Here is a 20375-nt window from a genome sequence, read left to right as displayed (position 1 = left end):
AGTTACTACATTAGTGAGACTTCAGTCCAATGATTTCCCTGCCGGTAACTCCCATGTCCATTAACAGGAGGTCACCCAGTCTTAAAATGGCAGGCAACAGGCTTTGTGCATGAGAGCCCAGTCTTAAAGCCCACAACTGACATAAACACACTACCATGTATAAAATAAGGACTTCCCTGTAGCTCAAATGGTAAAGAATCTGCCTGCAATGCAGGAGACCAGGGTTCGATCCCTGGGTTGGGAAAATCCTCTGGAGAAGGGAATGGCAACCCACTCCAGTATTCTTGCCTGGAGAATTCCATGGACAGAGAAGCCTGGTGAGCTACAGTTTGTGCAGTTGCAAAGAGTCAGACACGACTGAGCGACTAACACACACACACAGGTATAAAATAAATAGCTAGTGGGAAGCTGCTGTATAACACAGGGAGCTCAGCGCGGTGCCCTGTGATGACCTTGATGTGGGGGATGGGAGTAGGAGGGAGGCTCAAGAGGGAAGGGATATATGTGTACTCATAGCTGATTGGAATTGTTGTATAGCAGAAACTAACACAACATTGTAAAGCAAGTATACTCCAATTAAAAACACAAAATCCATTAGTAACAAGAAATTGACAAGAAATTCATGATCCCTTCCTATTTTGTTCCCTTGTGCCCTGTGGTGTGGAGGTGCCTAGGCTTTTCCAAGAGGCTGATCTCTTAAAGAATAATGTGGCTCTCGCCCTCTCATAGTGTGAGGACGTTGTGGATCTGGGGGCGCAAGTGCTATAAAGAGTGGGTTGATGGTGAGCACAGAATAGGCTGAGGCTGTCTTTATTGAAAGTGAGCACAGCCTTTGGGCTGCGCATTTCTTTCTTCTTGCCTTTAATGCTACACTCAACTCTTTATAGAAAATGGTTTATAATGGAAAGATGCTATTCCATACCCACTTGGGCTTAGAGATCCCCTGCAAACTGGCATAACTGCTTAGCTGTTTATTTTCTTGAGCTCTAATTCTATCTTTACAGCTGAAATAAGAGAACGATAAATGGAGAGAATTTTAAAAACTACACACTGATTATCATCGGGGTGGGGGGTGTCCAGGTACTTAGAACTGCCAGGTATATGGAGCAAAGGGTGGTTTTAGTCATGTCTCCAACATGAGGCAGAAGTCAGAGCCATGGCACAAACCATAAAAAAAAAAAAACAACTCTTCTGTGTCTTAAAATCAACAATATCAGCATATTCCAAAAAACTGAGCCATGCATTTGCAGATCATGTGTAAACATATGGAAGCATTTAAAAATAATTACTTGGGAACTTGTGAGAAAATCTTAAAAGAATATTGAGGTTACTTTAGAGTGGATGGAACAAACATAGGCTTTCTTGGTAGTCAGTGTAAATAACTGTTGCATATATATATATATATATGAAAGAAAGTGAATGTGTTAGTAGCTCAGTTGTGTCCAACTCTTTGTGACCCATGGACTGTAGCCTGCCAGGTTCCTCTGTCCATGGAATTCTCCAGGCAAGAATAATGGAGTGGGTTGTCATTCCATTTTCCAGGGGATCTTCCTGACCCAGGGATTGAACCTGTGTCTCCTGTATTGCAGGCAGATTCTTTACTGTCTGAGCCACCAGGAGAGCCCTGTATATAATGGTGGGGGGCATTCCAATTCAGGAAATATGTTAACTTGCACCAAGCTGCTATGCAGCTTGGCACATTTTAACACATTCCCAAGTTTTATTTCTACATTTAGGAAAAACCAGATCTAGAGGTGACAGAGATGAGATGGTGAAATGGCCAGTGCTCCCCAAATCAGGGCTGTCCAAATGCCATGCTTTGAAATTCCATTCTGGATACCCAGGAGAGATATGTTCAATATTCAACAAAATCGAAGAATTTGAAAACTGAAAAATTCTCAGATGTTCTCAGAGAGAGAAAATCCTGGGGCAGAGTCAGAGGATTTGGATTTAAGCCTACAGCTATATGAGAAAGAAAGAAGTGAGAGAATAAAAGCTTGGACAGCAGGTTTTCAGCAGCAAAATCTAATCCCCCTCACAATATATTCTGGTGAGATATTGATTAGAAACCGATCAAAATGTACGCTCTGTTCTGCACCATCCAATTTGGTAGCCACAAATCACAGATGACTATCAAATTAAAGTTAATTAAAATTAAATAAGATAATGATGCCTATTTAAGTTAATTAAAATGAAACAAGATCAAAATTTAGTACCTCCATTGCAATAACCACATTTTAAGTTAATGTCCCAAAATGTCCAGTAGGTACCATATAAGACAGTACAGACAGAAAACATTTCTATCAATGCATAAATACAGATCTTTCCAATATCTGCTGCAGCTTCTAGAAATTTCCAAAATAATAATTAAAAAAAGAATATGTTGTTTATACAGCAGGTGGATTTTATTCTCTAGATGAAGGTAGAGACTGGATTGAGAAAATCAGTGAATACAGATACAAAGAAGAAGGCTATGTGAGGGATTACTCCAAAGATGTGGTGGCTGGTAAGAGAAGAAGCCTAAAATCATGATGGATGGAAGATGTCCCTGTGGAAACATTTTTCACTTCCTTGGGAAGAAGAGACATCAGAATTCTTTCAGCATCACAACTTAAAAGTAAGGAATGTGAGGTAGCTGAATTCTAAGAAAGGAGAGTAAAGCCTGATTTGACCACTGGATAAAATTAGAACTGTGGGTACAATTTTAACCTTCAGTCAAGGGTGACCAGAAATGAGAGGTACATGGAAAAATCCCATTTGTCTTCATCTTTATAAAAATAATATATATTTAGTTCCATTTGGAGACAAAAGCATGGAACCTGGTCTAATTTAAGTAGCCTCCAAGGTAGCTGAGCCAATATATAAAAAATGTTGGCATCCAGGGACTTCCCTGGTGGTCTGGTGGTTAAGAATCTGCCCTGTAATGCAAGGGATGTGGGTTTGGTCCCTGATCAGGGAACTAAGATCCCACACGCCATGGGGCAACTAAGCCCGAGTGTGCCACAGCCAGAGTCCAGGCAACAAAAGACCCTGCATCATGCACGGAAGATCCTGTGTGGCCTAACTAGTGAGGTGAAGTGAAGGGAAAGTCGCTCAGTCGTGTCCAACTCTCTGTGACCCCATGGACTGTACAGTCCATGGAATCCTCCAGGCCAGAATACTGGAGTGGGTAGCCTTTCCCTTCTCCAGGGGATTTTCCCAACCCAGGGATCGAACCCAGGTCTCTCGCATTGCAGGTGGATTCTTTACCAGCTGAGCCACGAGGGAAGCCCAAGAATACTGGAGTGGGTAGCCTATGCTGTCTCCAGTGGATCCTCCCAATCCAGGAATCGAAGTGGGGTCTCCTGCACTGCAGGTGGATTCTTTACCAACTGAGCTATGAGGGAAGTTCTGTGGTCTAACTGAGATACAACCAAATAAACAAACATTAAAAAGAAAATCTTGGCCATTCAAGTAGATGCCCAAAGTGGCAGAGAGGTGCAGCCAATCAGACCATGGAGCAACACTGACATCTCTACTTGAGATATCGTACTTGTTTTGCTAAAGGTTGAAAAAAAAAATCAGTTGCTTATCTCACATATTTTACAGAGATAAGTAGCTGGCTTCTAACTTTTTTTTTTTCCTCCCAGAACATGCTGCCCCCTAGAGGCCACAAGAATATACACATATGTAAAGATAATGCACTGGCTTCCCTGGTGGCTCAGAAAGTAAAGACTCTGCCTGCAAAGCAGGTGACCCGGGTTCGATCCCTGGGTTGGGAAGATTTTCCTTGAGGAGGGCATGGCAACCCACTCCAGTATTCACGCCTGGAGAATCCCATGGACAGAGGAGCCTGGTCAGTCCATGGGGTCACAAAGAGATAGACACGACCAAACAATTAATACTTTCACTTCCAAATTTTTCAAAGATAATGCATAAATAAAGGTCAGTTCTATCCAAATTAATAGGATCAGCAGTAACATATACTGAAAAAGAAGGGAGGTGGTTGACTACATCTATTGTCCAAAAGGCTTTAGGATAAAGATGAGAAGCAACCAACATTTTTTATAAACCTCAAATAAACCTTAGAGCTTCATGCTGCAGCTCCAGTATTTTGGCCATCTGATGCGAATGGAAAACTCATTGTAAAAGCCCCTGATTCTGGGAAAGATTAAGGGCAGAAGGAAAAGAGGGCATCAGAGGATGAGATCACTGATGTAATGGACATGAGGGGGTCGCAAAGAGTTGGATACGACTGGGCAATTGAACAACAACAATAAACCTTACCTCTTCAGCTGACATAAATATGAGAAATCATAAATAGCACTGTAGTCCTATAATGGCATTTTCCTGGAGAAATTTAAAAGCATGTCAACATTCATGTTTCCTCTGTTTCAACTAGGGAGGGGAGAGTATGAAGTAAGAGGAAGAAAAATGATTGGTGTGGTATGACCATTTTAATTAACATCTCCAAAGTATATCTAGTTTTGATATGAAACTTACTATATTAAAACAAGGCCCCGAGATGGGGAATTAAAGCCAATGAATTTAAGGAGTGTACGTGATTTTATCCCTGCTAAGAGTTTAATTTTAAACCTTGGCTGCAGTAAAGTGGTCAAAATCTGGCCTAAGAAATGAGTACTCTTCCTCTTGACTTCAAATCAATTCTTCCCCAACGATCATGCCATAAACACACACACACACACACACACACACACACACACACACACACAGCTGGTATGTTTATTGGTTTATTCACTAAAGGATTTAGCTGGACAAACATCACAAAGATGATGGCTGATTTAATTGAATTTATGATCAAATGTTTTCCATTGCAGGAAGAGTGGGAAATCACTTATGGGGAGATTTGAATAATTTAAGGGAAGTTCTCTATTTGGCACTATGTTTGTATATCAAGTCTTGAGGGATTAAATTCAGCTGAGGACCAGCAGAGAATCCACATACAGATACACAAAGATATGCTGGCTAATAATGCAGTGAGGGCCAGAATATCGATCCCTTTGTGTTAATATTTCTATTCATATATATCTAATTTATAGTCAGGGTAAGTAATAACAAACACACACATACATACTCACTGAGACTTTCATTTTAAATCACCACTGGATTTTTCTGATATTCCCAAAATGTGGAAATGATCTAAAAATGCTCTTTCAGATAAGACAAAAAATAATTGACCTGCAGATTGTATATATGTGTGTTTAAGGCTTTTTTGTGTATCTTTATTGTTTTTGTGAAAGACAAAATAAAATCTGTTGTTAAAGTCACTCCCATGACGGATACAACAAATAACATGGGACTTGTGCCTTGGGGTATGGACTTGGCTCAGTGTCTGAAAGAAAAAGGCAGTTTCCTTTGGTGTCCCCTACCCATTTGATTGTCAGTGATGACAGGTGAACCAAACTAAAGCCATGCTCCCAGCCTTTATTCTTTGTGTTTCTAAACATAAGTCTTCCCCATTTAGGAGCTGCAGTCAATAAGAATAATTACTTTGAGTCTCACAAATGAAACCTTCAGGTCAAGTGGACACCCAGGTTCTATATAACTGGTTCAGGCTTACCCATCAGCTTATGTACAGAGTTCACGTACATGTACGGAAGAGGTCTAAAAGATGCTTTGAACTTGGTAACAGTGCTTGTCTATGGGGCTTCTTTCAATTTAATTAGGAACACTGTCTAATAAGATGAGTTTCAAGACTTAGGGTAAATCACAGTTTTCCATGAATTATGTACAATGCTATTTGCTAACATATCACTCTTAGGAAGGAACTGCTGGGGAAGAGGACTCTTGTTCCTACATAAGAAGTATTTTTAAAAAATTATCTGGTGTCCAAGAAATTCAGCATATAGATCTAGAAAGGCAGAGGGAATATTCCAGATATCTGAGGACCCTTTATAGCAGTGGTACTCATTTTCAAGGACAATTACTTATCTTGAAATGAATGAAACACTCGGACTGGCAGGAGAGGGCAGGCCATGCTGAAAAACAGAAGTGGGGCGGAGGTGGAATGTAATCCTGCCAAGGGTCTTAAGGACCGAAAATCTGGGGCTCAGACTGGCTGGTGAGCTTCCTGAATGCTACATGGGTCAGAAGTAGACCTAAGACTGAAACTTGGCCCCTACCATTCCAAAGCTTATGTGGCTTTCAAGTGCTTTCTGGCCATTTGCACCAATAATGAGCTTTCATGGGCATCTTTCCTCTTTTCTGTTCTTTTTTGATTTGTATCAACAATATTTATTGACTGTATTTTTACAGGATCAGTAGGACCACTGGCTGCTGAGCAGATGTCAGATGTACTTGTCAACATGAACAGTCTATTAACAGTCTCTTCACAATGAGGGGAAGTTGAGCCCCAGTTTTATAGAAGTCTCCCCAAAGGATGAGGGGGGCCCCTTGTCCTCACAAATGATTGAGTCCCTTGTCCAATTCTAATTTTCATGAAAATCAACCAAGGTCAAGTGTGAAGTGAGTGACAGTGGATACAAGAGATGACACTGTTGTTCAAATAATCTTTTCCAGTGACAACTTACACTCATATTAATTTTGAGGCTGACGATTCACTAAATTCATAAATATTTGCTTAATCAAAAGCAAAATGAAAAAATTAGTGCTGAGGAAAGGGATCTCAAAGCCAGCGATTTTTAATAAGTGAAGAGCAATAAAATTTTCTACATTTCTGTTCACGCTTAAAAATGTTGCACTTTTTTTTCTTTCAACACCAAGGTAGTTTTATTCCAAAAAGTAAAACTGATTTAACATTTTGAAAATGTATCAATGTAATTTTCCAATTTAATAGAAAAAGTTTTTTTTAGGCTTTTTAATTTATTTTTATTTTTTTATTGAAGGATAATTGCTTTACAGAATTTTGTTGTTTTCTGTCAAACCTCAACATGAATCAGCCATAGGTATACATATACCTCCTCCCTTTTGAAGCTCTCTCCCATCTGCCTCCCCATCCCACCCTTCTAGGTTGATACAGAGCCCCTGTTTGAGTTTCCTGAGCCATACAGCAAATTCCCACTGGCTGTCTATTTATGGTAATGTAAGTTTCCATGTTACTCTTTCCATACATCTCACCCTCTCCTCCCCTCTCCCCATGTCCATAAGTCTATTCCCTATGTCTGTTTCTCCATTGCTGCCCTGTAAGTAAATTCTTCAGTACCATTTTTCTGGATTCCGTATATATGCATTAGAATACTATATTTATCTGTCTCTTTCTGACTAACTTCAGATGTGGTAATTTACAATGTTCTGAAGTTAAAGAATTAACATATGTCCCCCCAGGGGCCCATGAGAGGTTTATTTAGTAGGTGGAGCTCCTCTCAATAGCATCTCATATGTCGATAAGGGGAAGTTGAGCCTTTCTGCATTTTCTGAGCAGAGTTGAGGGAGTTCAAGGAGGCCGGGAAAACAGCAAAGAGGTGAATTCTTCAGGGAGTTCAAAAAAGGGTAGAGAGCTGTGTGTCTAATCCCTAGCAGATCCCAACAGAAAAGAGCGAGAGAGAACAGGAGAAGGAAAAAGAAATGCAGACATCTGAAGTAGGCAGAGCGCTCAGGGAGGAAGAGCATGGTCCCAGAAGGAGGGGTGGCAGGTCTTCTGGGTGTTCCTGATACTTCCACCACTCCCTCTGCAGGTTTATCACACTTATTGGGTCCTCCAGAGATATTATCTTCTCAATGTTAGCCACTCAGTCATATCTGACTCTTTGTGATCCCATGGACTGTAGCCCACCAGGATCATCTGTCCACGGAGCCCTCCAGGCAAGAATACTGAAGTGGGTTGCCATTCCCTTCTCCAGGGAATCTTCCTGACCCAGGGATCGAACCTGGGTCTCCTGCATTGCAGGCAGATTCTTTACCATCTGCTCACTGGGGAGGCCCAGAGTTTTTACAAACAAAAGACAGAGGTGAGAAGCAAACACAGCAAGCAAGATCCTCAGGCACTTGAGTGTAAAATGCAAGGACTCTTGAGCAGAGAATTTCCAAGCATCAGACACCCACACTTGAATTACATTGGTGGGCACCCAAAATAAATGGATAGTTTACATGCTGGTCCACAGCTGTGTTGCCCAGTTTGGTAGCTACCAGTGCTGGCTATTTACATTTAAAGTACAGTAAGTTTCCTACATTCAAACCTTCACACTGCAAACATTCAAAGACATGAACGTGCCCTGTATGCCAGCTGCTGTACTGTACTATTGAACTTTTCAAGGTACCATATACTGTAAGATTAAAAATGCTCTCTTTATGTTTTACGTTTGTCTTTTATGTATTATTTGTGTGAAAAGTATTATAAACCAATTACAGTACAGTACTCATTGTGTTACTTGGGTACTTAGGCTGACTTTGTTGGACTTATAAACAAATAGGACTTACAAACATGCTCTCAGAATGGAACTTGTTTGTATGTAGGGGACTTACGGTAATTAAATTTAAATGAAATTTAAGATTCAGTTCCTAAGCCACATTTCAAGTACTCAGTAGCCACGGTGGGCTAATGGCTATTGTCCTGGGCAGTGCAGATTACAGATTTTCATCAATGGAGAAGGTTCTGCTGGACAGCACTGACCTAGAGGGGAAAGAAATGTCAGGCCAAATTTTTACTTTCTTAGAGATGATGAGCTTTCCTGAGAATAATCTCTTTTATTCTCTTTGCTAGGATGGAAACAGGCTTCTCTTCCTTATACATAATTTTGAGCGGAGATAACGTGAACCAGGCAATATGGAACCATCAGGGTCAGGGGCCTATGCTTGTCACCTGAGTAGCCAGAGATTGGGCAAAACAGGCAGTGTCTGACCGGATGAGGGCTGGGTTTGCCCTCTCCGTTCTGCCTCACCCCGCAACTCACCACTGAATAGGAAACCCCAGTACAACTCATGAAAAGCAGAATGGCCCCAATGATGTCCTCTCACTCATCCATCCCTGAAGCTTGTGAATGTGTTACTTTTCAAGCAAAAGGGACCCATCCTGAGGGTGCAGTTAAGGTCTTAAAATAGAAAGGTTAAGCTGGATTATACAGTTTAGAAGAAGGGACCTTTCTCTTCCTGGAGGCAGAAGAGATGGGACAGAAGGGCAAGAGAGAGAGAGATTTGAAGTGTGAGAAGACTCGTTGCACGGATGCTGGTTTAAAGAAGGAGGTGGCAGGGTGACAAGCAATATACGTGGCCTTCAGGAGCTGGGAGAGGTCCCCAACTGACAACCAGAAAGGAAATGGGACCTCAGTCCAACAACCATAAGGAACTAAATCCTGCGAACTATCTGAATAAGTCTGGAAGCAGATTCTCCCCAAGAGTCTTGAGACAGGGACCAGCTACCAATACCTTGATTTTGGCCTTGTCAGACCCAGATCAAAGAAACCAGCTGAGCCCATCCAGGCTCCTGCCCAAGAGAAGACAATACATTTGTGGTGTTTTACATCAGTAAATCTGTGGTAATTTGCTACAGCAGCCACAGAATACAAATACACCATTTTATATTGTGGAGAAGCAGAGAACCTCCTCAGTTCACACTTCAAGCATCTGCTTTGGGAACAGTTCAAGAAAATCTAATTCTATTGTCCTCCTTTCAGGGAAACGAGCAGCCCAGCTGCTCCTGGAAACTCTTTGCTGTTTCAGAAGTGTGGTTGGGTTTTATCCCTTAGTAAGCTGATGGGAGAAAGAAGGTTTTAGCTGCACCAGAAGTGCGTACTTTTGAATGAAGAGTCCAACACATAATCTGAAAGGATGAAAAACAACGGCTACTGCCAACTCCCAAGCCTGGCACGTACTGCCAATTAGTAAAAGAGAAGATGGATGGTTTCTGCCTATCAGAAGGGAAAAGAAGAACCTGTTCTGAAAGATAGCAAACAGCATGGGGCCTGCCCTCGGCCATCACCAAGGGTTGTTAATGTCAGCGAATTCTTTGCTACACAAAGAAAGACATGGATAAGAAATCTGGCAATGACACGAAATGACAGAAGATAACTTCCTGGGGCAGTGGGAGTTGTGTGGAATGGGCGACAAATCCCACCAGCAGGGTCTCAGTGGGTGGCTGGCAGGCCCTTCATCTCCAGCCCTTGGCTTGTCACCAACCCGCCTTCATGCCAATGGCACATTACCCAGCAGTCGCAGGAGACACCTTTGTTTATGGTGTGGGTGGTCAGCCTGCTGCAAACACTATTCCCTAGGAGAGAGGAAATCAGGTCTGTACTCCATCCCCGCTCTCCCACTGCTGAAAACCTTGACCTGGAATGAATGACCCCAGGCCCCAGAAGAGATCTCCTGACCCAGAGTCATAGTGAGAACAACAATCAAAAAATCAGGCAGTGATAACCCCGCTTGAATACCACGGTTTTCAAAATGACAATATTTCCTAAGATTCACTCTGGGGCATACCATCCAAGTTGTAACTCTCAATAGCATGGATCGACTGTCCTCAGCATGCTTTTTATTTCAAGCTATAAAGTGAAGATGATAATATCTGCCCTGACTACCTTCCAATATTGTTGTAAGAATATGAAGACGGGACAACATATGTGATAGCCAATTCTATATTGCAAAGGGATGTCTGACGGTTTATTACCCATCACAGTCAGGACTATGGATTAGTGAATGTATGTCAGGCTTTTTACCAGGTGTATCTCACATGTTATCAATTTATGCTGTAGCTACTATCAGTGATCAGGGCTAGGCCTTTGACAGATTTGCCAGCTTTTACTTAGACAGCCTTCTCTTCATCCCCCTGGTACCTGCCTCCAACGTGCATCTTTGGACAGACTTTTATGCTGCCTTCTTTGACTCCCACCAGACCCTGGAAGGCATCTCCTACTTGAGGACCTCCTCCTTTTCCCCCTTTAAGAATCTACTCTTTGGTTTTCTCGAAGAATTGCTCTCTGTTCGGTGGCAAGGGGGTTAATAGATCAGATAAACATCACATCTCCATAATGCTTTCAGTAACTGAACTAACGGTTCGTTCTTCTGAAAATAAATCACCCCAGAAACTGCTCTGAACTGTGATTTTTTTTGTAAGCAGGCAGGTGAGATCAGGGGCTTCCAAACAATACCATATGTGGGTGTCCAAGGTCAGGAAAAGAGACCTGCTTGGATTTGACTGTCCAAGTGTTAAAAATCACATTTTTAAGGGTGTGCTGAGGAACTACATCCCTCATAGCCTCCTATGCTGGACTCAAATCCCCAGAGCTGGGCAGCCGACAACTGCAGCTCAGCTCATCCTCTGAGTGAAGAGACAGGAATTCCAAAATGTCTGCTTTACCGTCTGCTTTAGTGCTTGTCACCCTAATGAACCTATCCCTAAAAAGGTGACGGATGATGTAAAGAACAATTTCTTTGAAAATATGGTGAGAAGAAACCTCCAGGCACTAAATATATTAAAACTGTTACTCTGAAGTAAATAGAATTATAACAAAAATGATCAACAATGAGAAAAAAAAAAAAGTGAAACTGGAGAAAGATGATTCAAAGATCTGGCTCAACTCAACTGCTCCTCCTAGTGTCAACAACTGTTCTTACCGTCCTCTAAAATTTCTAAGCAATTGTAGAGAAATTGAAAGCTTGAACTTCCTTTGCAATGCATTATTACTTTAGAAAATTTTAGGTCAACCTCGAACAATAAGACAGAGTAGAAAACAGGGCTTTTCTTTCTTGAGAAGTCACCTACTTATATCTTAATGGAATTCAATAACATATGATAGGAACTATACACTAGAGAACCACCAGTATAAATATACAGAGTGAGATTTATGTTACTCCTCTAAATATTATTTTAAATACATTGTGCTTTATGAACATGGAACACAACTTTCCAGCAAGCCATTGGCACTTTTAAAATATGTTTTGGAAGTTGATCATCAAACTAGATAAAACATTCAAGGAAGGTTTAAGAAGACCAAGCAAGAAAACACTTCTAAAGCTCCTAAATGAGGGTTTGCGACTCTTCTGGTAAATGACAATACATGCAGGTAAATGTTATCGTCTCTGTTTGTGCATTTCCGTAAGGGTATCCTCATTGTAATGTCTCTGAATTTACTGCACATCTTAAAGTGTCGTTTTTGTTTTTTTTTTTTTGAATTCTTAGGAGAAATCTAGTTGGACTTACTAACTAGCAGGCTTATAAGCAGAACTAGAGCTTGGGGGTGGAGGGGGTAGAAAAAGGCTGGCTAACACCTGCTCAATGTCTGTGGACATGCTTTGCTTTATCAGCCATGAAATTTGTTTTCCAAATCTGACTTGGTGGTTTATCCTTAGTTCTCTTTTTGCTACTTTCAAACCTCCAAAATTGTTCAGCTGCTAAAAAGTTCCAAAACAAGCAAATGCATTCCTGGAATCCTACCCTTAACTTTGCTGGATAATATATACTAAGGCTTCTTCTCCAGCCAAAATAATAAAAGATCTTTTAAGTGGGTGGAATTCTTGGTTGATTGCACATGCATGCCAGTGTCAGACAACTATAAATAGAGAGATCTGGAAGAAAAATAGGGGGAGTCTTTATAACTCCAAGGAAATAAAATGGAATGTTTTGAAGGCCATTGGAAAACAGAACATGTATTTATAAAATTGAGATTTGTCTCCCTTTAGTCCAAAATCCCCTTCAAGCAAGAGAGAACCCACATAGATCATAAAATTCCAGCAAGAAGGAATAAAAGGACCTTCTTTTCTATATTAATATGTATTTATTACTCTCGATCCTATAATTAAGACTTCTTCTTTATATTATCCTTTTCAGTCTAGATATCTGCTGAATCTTTTGATATTTTACTCCTATCACTGCATTGTTTCACCAGAATACTCAAAAAATCTTTCAAAGGATAAAACTATGCCATTGGTCACTGGTATAAATGAAATCAGCAGGGAATTGCATGGGAGTTACCTAGGGCAGACTTGATCCCAAAATAAACTGGGTCACTTGTTACAGCTGTTCAAAGAGATGTAAGGCTTCATTTCTCAAGAAATTCTTACTGTCTTAGGCAGGTTAATATATCCACTAGCTTCAACAGCTGTGTTAATACATATTCTTAAAGACATTGTTTCTTAATTTTGAACAGTGACTTACATTTGTCTATTAACCTGCCCATCTTATATTAACCTGTCTAAATTGAATTCAAAGCAGTCCTTGCAAATTAGTTCACTTTATTTTGAACCTATTACCGCTGAACAAGAGACTTTAGCAACTGCTTTGGTTTCGTAACTGTGCTGTTGACGAACAAATTAGTTAGCAGCAAGGGAGAAAGCCAGCATTTGCCTAATCGTCCTTAAACGCCATTCTTCCAAATCCAGACTCCATCCTTAAGTCAGAGATATTGAAATGTCAATGATGGTTACAAGGTCACAAGTCCACCTGGAGGAAGGATCAATAATATAATTCATATCTCTGAATTCTTACTTCTCTGTAAATCACATTGGGTTCAAATTGGTTGGAGGCTACAGTGTCACTTTAAGGGCTCAGTACACGACAGATACCAGAAAATCATATTTTTATAATATTTTTAGTGATGAATTTATTTCTTGGTGTTTTATGAAATAAACCCTTAAGGCAACAACAACAACAACAACAAAAAAAGACCTGTGGGGATTTGAAAATAGCATGGTTCTAAACATATCATGTTTATAATTTTAAAACATTACTTTCAAAGCTCAATTTTAATATTTTCCCTAAAATGCTTTTAAAGTAATCTAAAGGTGGGACTCTATTAAACGACTATGAATTAATTCTAGGTTTTTTAAAAGGCATATGTGACTGCAGAAATAAAGAATGATATTAACTGCAATCCTATCAAATGATTTAAAAGACTTTACATAAAAATATATTTTTCCTTTGTTTTTAGTAGAAAAAATAGAAATCCTATGTTCACAGAAAATGCAAATAAAAAATATTTCTAAAGTGACATCTTAAAGAGAAACGACATTCTTATTTTGTGAAAAATCATATTCTGAGGAATTCTTATTTGCTCTCAAAAGTAAAATCATATTTACTGAATCTAGCGTCTTTTAAGAAAAAATTCGAGATTGAGCACAATGTACAGTTTTCAAAATTTCTAAAGCAGCAATACCAGAGTATTATCCAGCCTAATTTTGTCAGTGAAGTTTATCACTTCTATTGTGACCTGATGCTGAAGCTGAAGCTCCAATACTTTGGCCACCTGATGCAAAGAGCTGCCTCATTGGAAGAAAATCCTTATATGGGAAAGATTGAAGGCTAAAGGAGAAGGGGGCGGCAGAGGATGAAATGATTAGATAGCATCACCGACTCAATGGACATGAGTTTGAGCAAACTCTGGGAAATAGTGAAGGACAGAGGAGCCTAGCTTGCTGTAGCTCATGGGGTTGCAAAGTCAGACACATCTTAGCGACTGGACAACAAGAACTGTGACATGAACAGTACCTCTCAGAGAAAGGAAAGCATCAGGTCTTAGGTGGTCAGAATGAAGCAAAGCAATGCAAAGCTTGAATACTACTTCCATTGTTTTTTTCTTTTTGAAAGACACGAGACAACCTAGTTTCTCCTGAGACAGAGTGATGTAAATAGACAAAAGTATCTTCTCTGAGAGGCGTTCCACTAGTCACTATGAACGGTTGAACAAAAAAAGGCCATTCATCTGGGCATACAGATGGTAGTGCTGAATACAAGTTGCAAAAATGAGAGACTGGAGTGGGTCAGGTGTAAATGCTGCTGGGGTGCCATCCACAGGAGGACAGTGGACCTAACATCACGCAGCATCATCAATTGCCCTCCCCCTCCCCTTCCCTGTCTTTTTCTTCTTTTGACATAGAAGAACTGTATTTATTTTTGAGATGAAACATGTGATAAAATAGCATGTTTATATCATCACATGTAACATATACAATTTTGGAGTCTGAATGAATATGCACTAAAATATTAAAACTGGCTTATTTAGAAGAAGAAAAGGTAATTGAGCATTAAAGAAAATTCTACCTAGATGTACTTTAGTTTACTACAGTAGACAGTATTTTCGAATCATGGTGGCAGCTATCATGGACTGCCTGTATCTAACATTCCTGTTTCTTCCCTACTAACAAAACCCTGCCTTACAGGCAACAAGATGTCAGGGCCAGGGGACAAAGTGGTCCGCCCCTCCCTTTTTACCAATGCCCAGCCAAGGGAGGGTATGCGGTCCACCCCATCAGAGAGACATAGGGGCAAATGTCTTTGGGCATCTCAAGGATATTCCTCCCTGATACGAGCAGGATGGGGAGAAAGTTCCTTTATTGCTGTCTACTTTGCTTCCTGCTTTGGTTCTGGACACTGTCATTTGAAGAAATACTGCTGAGCTGTTAGAGCCACTTTGTAACACCAAGGATGACAGAACAAATGTATCCAAGAAAATCTTGTTGTTTTCCTGCCCTGTCCTTTCTCAGCTACTCTAAGTGGATAAAAATTGCCATTTATTTTCCTGGGCAATTTGGAAGTCATTTCAGCTCTGTCCCTCTGAAGGAAGGAAATGGAGGGTTAGCTAAACTGAAGGCTGGTCTCCACAAACGCTACTCTGTATAGATTCGCCAGTTTTTCTGTTACTTCAGAGATGGAGTTAAGAGATTCAGCTGCTTTATCAAGAATTGTTTCATAAAGTGGTTACCAGGTTGGTCAAAACTTGTGAGCAATTATGAGAAATGTGTTTGATGATGTAATTAAAATGGGAACTGTACACTGAAGATAGCACCTGGCATATGAAAGCACTTAATTAAAACATTAGACCACTGATCAGTGAAGTTAGGGTGGAGGAGGTTAAAAGGGTGAGGAACACACACAGAATGTTCCCAGCCGGCTGAGGGCGTGCTTCCCAGGGGAGATTCTGTTTAGATATTAAGAACTGATCCTTCAAATGGGAAATGTGAAGCCCTGTGTTAGACAAAAACAATTGTACTGGTGTGTTCTTCTAAGTATGAATTTAATCAAAATAAACTGCCAAATCTTTCAAAGAATCCACCGAAGAATTTAATGTATTCATTCCATGAGTTCCTCATAATAAGCTGTCTGATGTTCTCTACTGACTGCATTGATTAAAGGCATTTTAATTATAAAAAGTTTCTATTTTTTCCATAATTGATGACATATAAAATTAAACATATCAAAACAGTAAAAAGGGAGACAATAACCCTAAATTCCCTGTAGATGAAATTTTCTTATGACAAATAATAGTTAACTTAATCAAAGCAGAACCAGTTACCTTTTCCCCCAACATAATGCTTGAGATGTGATGCTCACAATCAAATGGGAGTGACTCAATTACTCTCCTTCCTAACTTTCAAAGATTTATTAGCAGTCTGGCTTGCAATAAAAAAAAAAACCCTAAATCACTTGAGACACTCAGATCATCAGATGTCATCAAATTTTGAAACCAATCAATAAAACAATTTCAACAAGGTCTGATGACAGAATACAAATTAAATCAACAGTGTACATATACTCCAAGAGATACATGTACTTAGCTTCCCATTAAGGCTCAGGGGGAAAAAAATTAGGTAAATTGAAAACATTTGAAAGATCAGTTTCATCTAGCTCAAAGGTTGTCACCAACCTTAATCAGATCAGAAAGTCAGTGGATATACTGTACTTAAGAAACATTATTTTAGCATCCAAGGATGCTAAAACATTTCTTGGAATCTAGTTAGAAGAAGAGAGACCACAGTGACTTTAAGGATTAACAACTCTAAAGCAATAAATACAATCTCACTCTGGGAATCCAAGCTCAGAGAAGAGCTTGGCTCAGGTGAAACATGGGGGCTGGCAAATAGGACTAAATAACTGTCTAATGGCTAAATGAATGGATGAATAGATAACTGAGTGAACAAATGAAAGAATGTCATGAGAAACTTATCAGGAGAGTTTTAAAAATTAAGAGAGATAAAGTATAATCTGTATGAAAAACTTACTTATTCCATGCTTGTCTAAGGTTTTTAGAGCTGTACAGGGTAAAGCGTTCTGAAATAAAAAAGAAAAATGATAAACAGTCTTTATTTCAAACAGTATGTTAAAAAAAAAAACTTTAAAAAAAGTTACTGTTGGATTTAGCCATAGTTACGCTAGACAAACTAGGTCTTCACCTCAGATTAAACAGTTATAAAGAGTAAAACAAGAAGAGCTTAACACTTTGAGCAATGAAACATTGTTTCCTTTTGTCTAGAGTGATTTGTTTCATAACCTGGCTTCCTAGTAATTCTTTCTTAGAATAAGTTTTAACTGGGTTGAAAAAAGAAATCCAAATTCCAAATCTGCAAACCATAGGGAGATTTATAGAAGAATACTGCCACATCAGTCCAGTGAAACCTGCTGTTTTCTCAATGAAGACATCTCTCTTTTTTTTAACATTTTAAAATGTTCATTTTTATTTTATTTATTTATTTTTTAATTTATTTATTTATTTTATTTTACAATATTGTATTGGTTTTGCCATACATTGACATGAATCCACCATGGGTGTACGTGTGTTCCCCTTCCAGAACCCCCCTCCCACCTCCCTCCCCATCCCATCCCTCCGGGTCATCCCGGTACACCAGCCCCGAGCACCCTGTATCATGCATAGAACCTGGACTGGCGATTCGTTTCACATATGATAATTTACATGCTTCAGTGCCATTCTCCCATATCATCCCACCCTCACCCTCTGCCATAGAGTCCATAATTCTGTTCTATTTATCTGTGTCTCTTTTGATGTCTCGCATACAGGGTTATCTTTACCGATTGACTAAATTCCATATATATGTGTTAGTATACTGTATTGGTGTTTTTCTTTCTGGCTTACTTCACTCGGTATAATAGGCTCCAGTTTCATCCACCTCATTAGAACTGATTGGAATGTATTCTTTTTAATGGCTGAGTAATATTCCATTGTGTGTATGTACCACAGCTTCCTTATCCATTTGCCTGCTGATGGGCATCTAGGTTGCTTCCATGTCCTGCCTATTGTAAACAGTGCTGCGATGAACATTGGGGTACACGTGTCTCTTTCAATTCTGGTTTCCTCAGTGTGTATGCCCAGCAGTGGGATTGCTGGGTCATATGGCAGTTCTATTTCCAGTTTTTTGAGGAATCTCCACACTGTTCTCCATAGCAGCTGTACTAGTTTGCATTCCCACCAATAGTGTAAGAGGGTTCCCTTTTCTCCACACCCTCTCCAGCATTTATTACTTGTAGACTTTTGGATAGCAGCCATTCTGACTGGCGTGAAATGGTACCTCATTGTGGTTTTGATTTGCATTTCTCTGGTAATGAGTGATGTTGAGCATCTTTTCATGTGTTTGTTAGCCATCTGTATGTCTTCTTTGGAGAAATGTCTGTTTAGTTCTTTGGCCCATTTTTTGATTGGGTCGTTTATTTTTCTGGAATTCAGCTGCAGGAGTTGCTTGTACATTTTTGAGATTAATTGTTTGTCCATTGCTTCGTTTGCTATTATTTTCTCCCATTCAAATGTTTATTTTTAATTAAAAAATGTTTATATAGTTTTTAAAGGTTACTTTCCATTTGTAGTTATTACAAAAACTGGCTCTATTCCCTGTTTGCATAATACATTCTTGAGTCTATCTTATACCCAGCGGTTTGTGCCTCTAATTCCCCACCTCTATATTGCTCCTCCACCCCTACCGTACTGGTAAACACTAGTTTGTTCTATGTATCCATCTGTCTGCTTCTTTTTGGTTATATTCACTAATTTGTTGTATTTTTTAGATCCCACATATAAGTGATGCAGCATTTGTCTTTCTCTGTCTTATTTCACTTAGCATAATGCCTTCCAAGTCCATCCATGTTAGTTCATCCCTGGGTTCTTCATTCCTTCCTACGTTTCCACATTTTTGTCTGGGGTCCTTTTCTTCTACTTCAAGGACTCCCCTTATTCTTGTTGTAGTGCAGGACTTGGAATTTTTGTATATTCTCTAGAAGATGAGGTCATCTAGTCCTAGTTTTAAAAATTTATTTATTTATTTTAAATTGGAGGATAATTGCTTTACAATATTGTGTTGGTTTCCACCATATATCAACAAAATCAGCCATAGGTATATGACTGTATATCTGACCAAATACAGTAGTGCTGGATCTCTTTGCTTATACTATATAGTATTTACACATACTCAAAGCCAAACCATCAATGTCCTATAGTATATATTTACATTTACCATTGAACAATCTTTATTAAATTTTTTAAATGAAAGCATACATGTTTTACGAAGCTAAACAATAAAATGGCATACAATATATATTAATAATATTTTCTCCTGCTCCTGATTTTTTACTTTTAATGATATAGCAATGGTTAATGGCTTGCTATGTCTCTTTCCACATGTTTATGTTTATAAATAAAAATCTATCCATATATACAAATATATATACGATTTTAATATTTAAATGGATTGTACAAAATATTCTCTGAAATTTTTTAGGCATCTAATAATATATATTGAATAGGCCTTCAAATGAAAAATATATAACAACTGTTTCAAACCTATGTAATATTCTAGAGGCTAGAATTACAGAAACTATTTGACCATTCTCCTACTGATGAAAATTTAGGTAGTTTCCAGTCCCTTTTTCTCTTAAAAACAATGTTTCAATCAATAATCCTTGCACTTCTATTTCTGTATACTGGTGCTTTCTTTTTTTGTTACACAGATTCCCCAATATAGAAATGCTTGGAAAATGGTATGCATATTTCAAACTTCAGTAGATGATGACAGATTACTTTTCATTTTCCACCAGAACAAAAAAATAATGTTTCATATTATGCATCCCTGGGATGCAAGGACAGTTCAACATATGCAGATGAATAAATGTGCTACATCATATTAACAGAATGAAAGATAAAAATCACCTGATCATCTCAATAGATGCAGAAAAAGCCTAGTCTATGTATGGCAAGCCCACAGCCAGCATTCTACTCAATGGTGAAAGGTACAACTCTTAGAGAAAAAGACAAAGGACTTACTCTCACTATTCCAATACAAAACAGTATTGGAAGTCCTAGCCAGAGCAATCAAGCACGAAACTAACAACAACAACAACAAAAAAACTGAAGCCAGCCAACCACACCCCCCCCCAAAAAAACCATATCTAAATTGGAAAAGAAGAAGTAAAATTGTTGATGTTTGCAGATGGCATGGGTTTTTTCACAGTAGATCTTAAAGACTCCATCAAAAACCTGTCAGAAGTAATCAACACAATCAGGAAAGTTGCATGACACAAATTCAGTAAACAAAAATCAGTTACATTTCTATATACTAACAATGACTAATCTGAAAAAGAAACAATCTATTTACAACAGCATCAAAACCAACAAAACACCTAGGATTAAATTTAACCAAGTAGGTAAAAATCTGTACACCGAAAGCTGTAAGACATTGATGAAAGAAACTGAAGACACAAATAAGTA

The 20375-nt window shown here is 39.1% G+C and overlaps 1 protein-coding gene across 14 annotated transcripts in view; it reads right to left on the bottom strand.

Moving 5' to 3' along the window:
- Positions 1-20375, bottom strand: part of CDK14 (cyclin dependent kinase 14) — a 642291-nt gene that overhangs the window by 135181 nt on the left and 486735 nt on the right. For 12 of the 14 annotated variants that reach the window (XR_014066045.1, XR_014066046.1, XR_014066047.1 and 9 more), the window contains one exon: positions 16888-16936. Coding sequence is in view for 11 of the 14 variants with exons in the window: in XM_081531328.1 (XP_081387454.1) it covers positions 16888-16936 (49 nt within the window). In the remaining 3 variants the exon portion in view is untranslated. Of the gene's footprint in view, positions 1-13108; positions 13334-16887; positions 16937-20375 lie in introns of those variants that run through there. The other 2 variants (XM_081531336.1, XM_081531334.1) reach the window with 1 other exon arrangement.

The sequence above is a fragment of the Giraffa tippelskirchi genome, chromosome 10, assembly GCF_054371585.1.
Source record: "Giraffa tippelskirchi isolate mGirTip1 chromosome 10, T2T-mGirTip1v1.2.pri, whole genome shotgun sequence".
Classification (NCBI taxonomy): domain Eukaryota; kingdom Metazoa; phylum Chordata; class Mammalia; order Artiodactyla; family Giraffidae; genus Giraffa; species Giraffa tippelskirchi.
The sequence above is the reverse complement of the archived record's forward strand: the minus strand, read 5'-3'. Positions and strand labels throughout refer to the sequence as shown.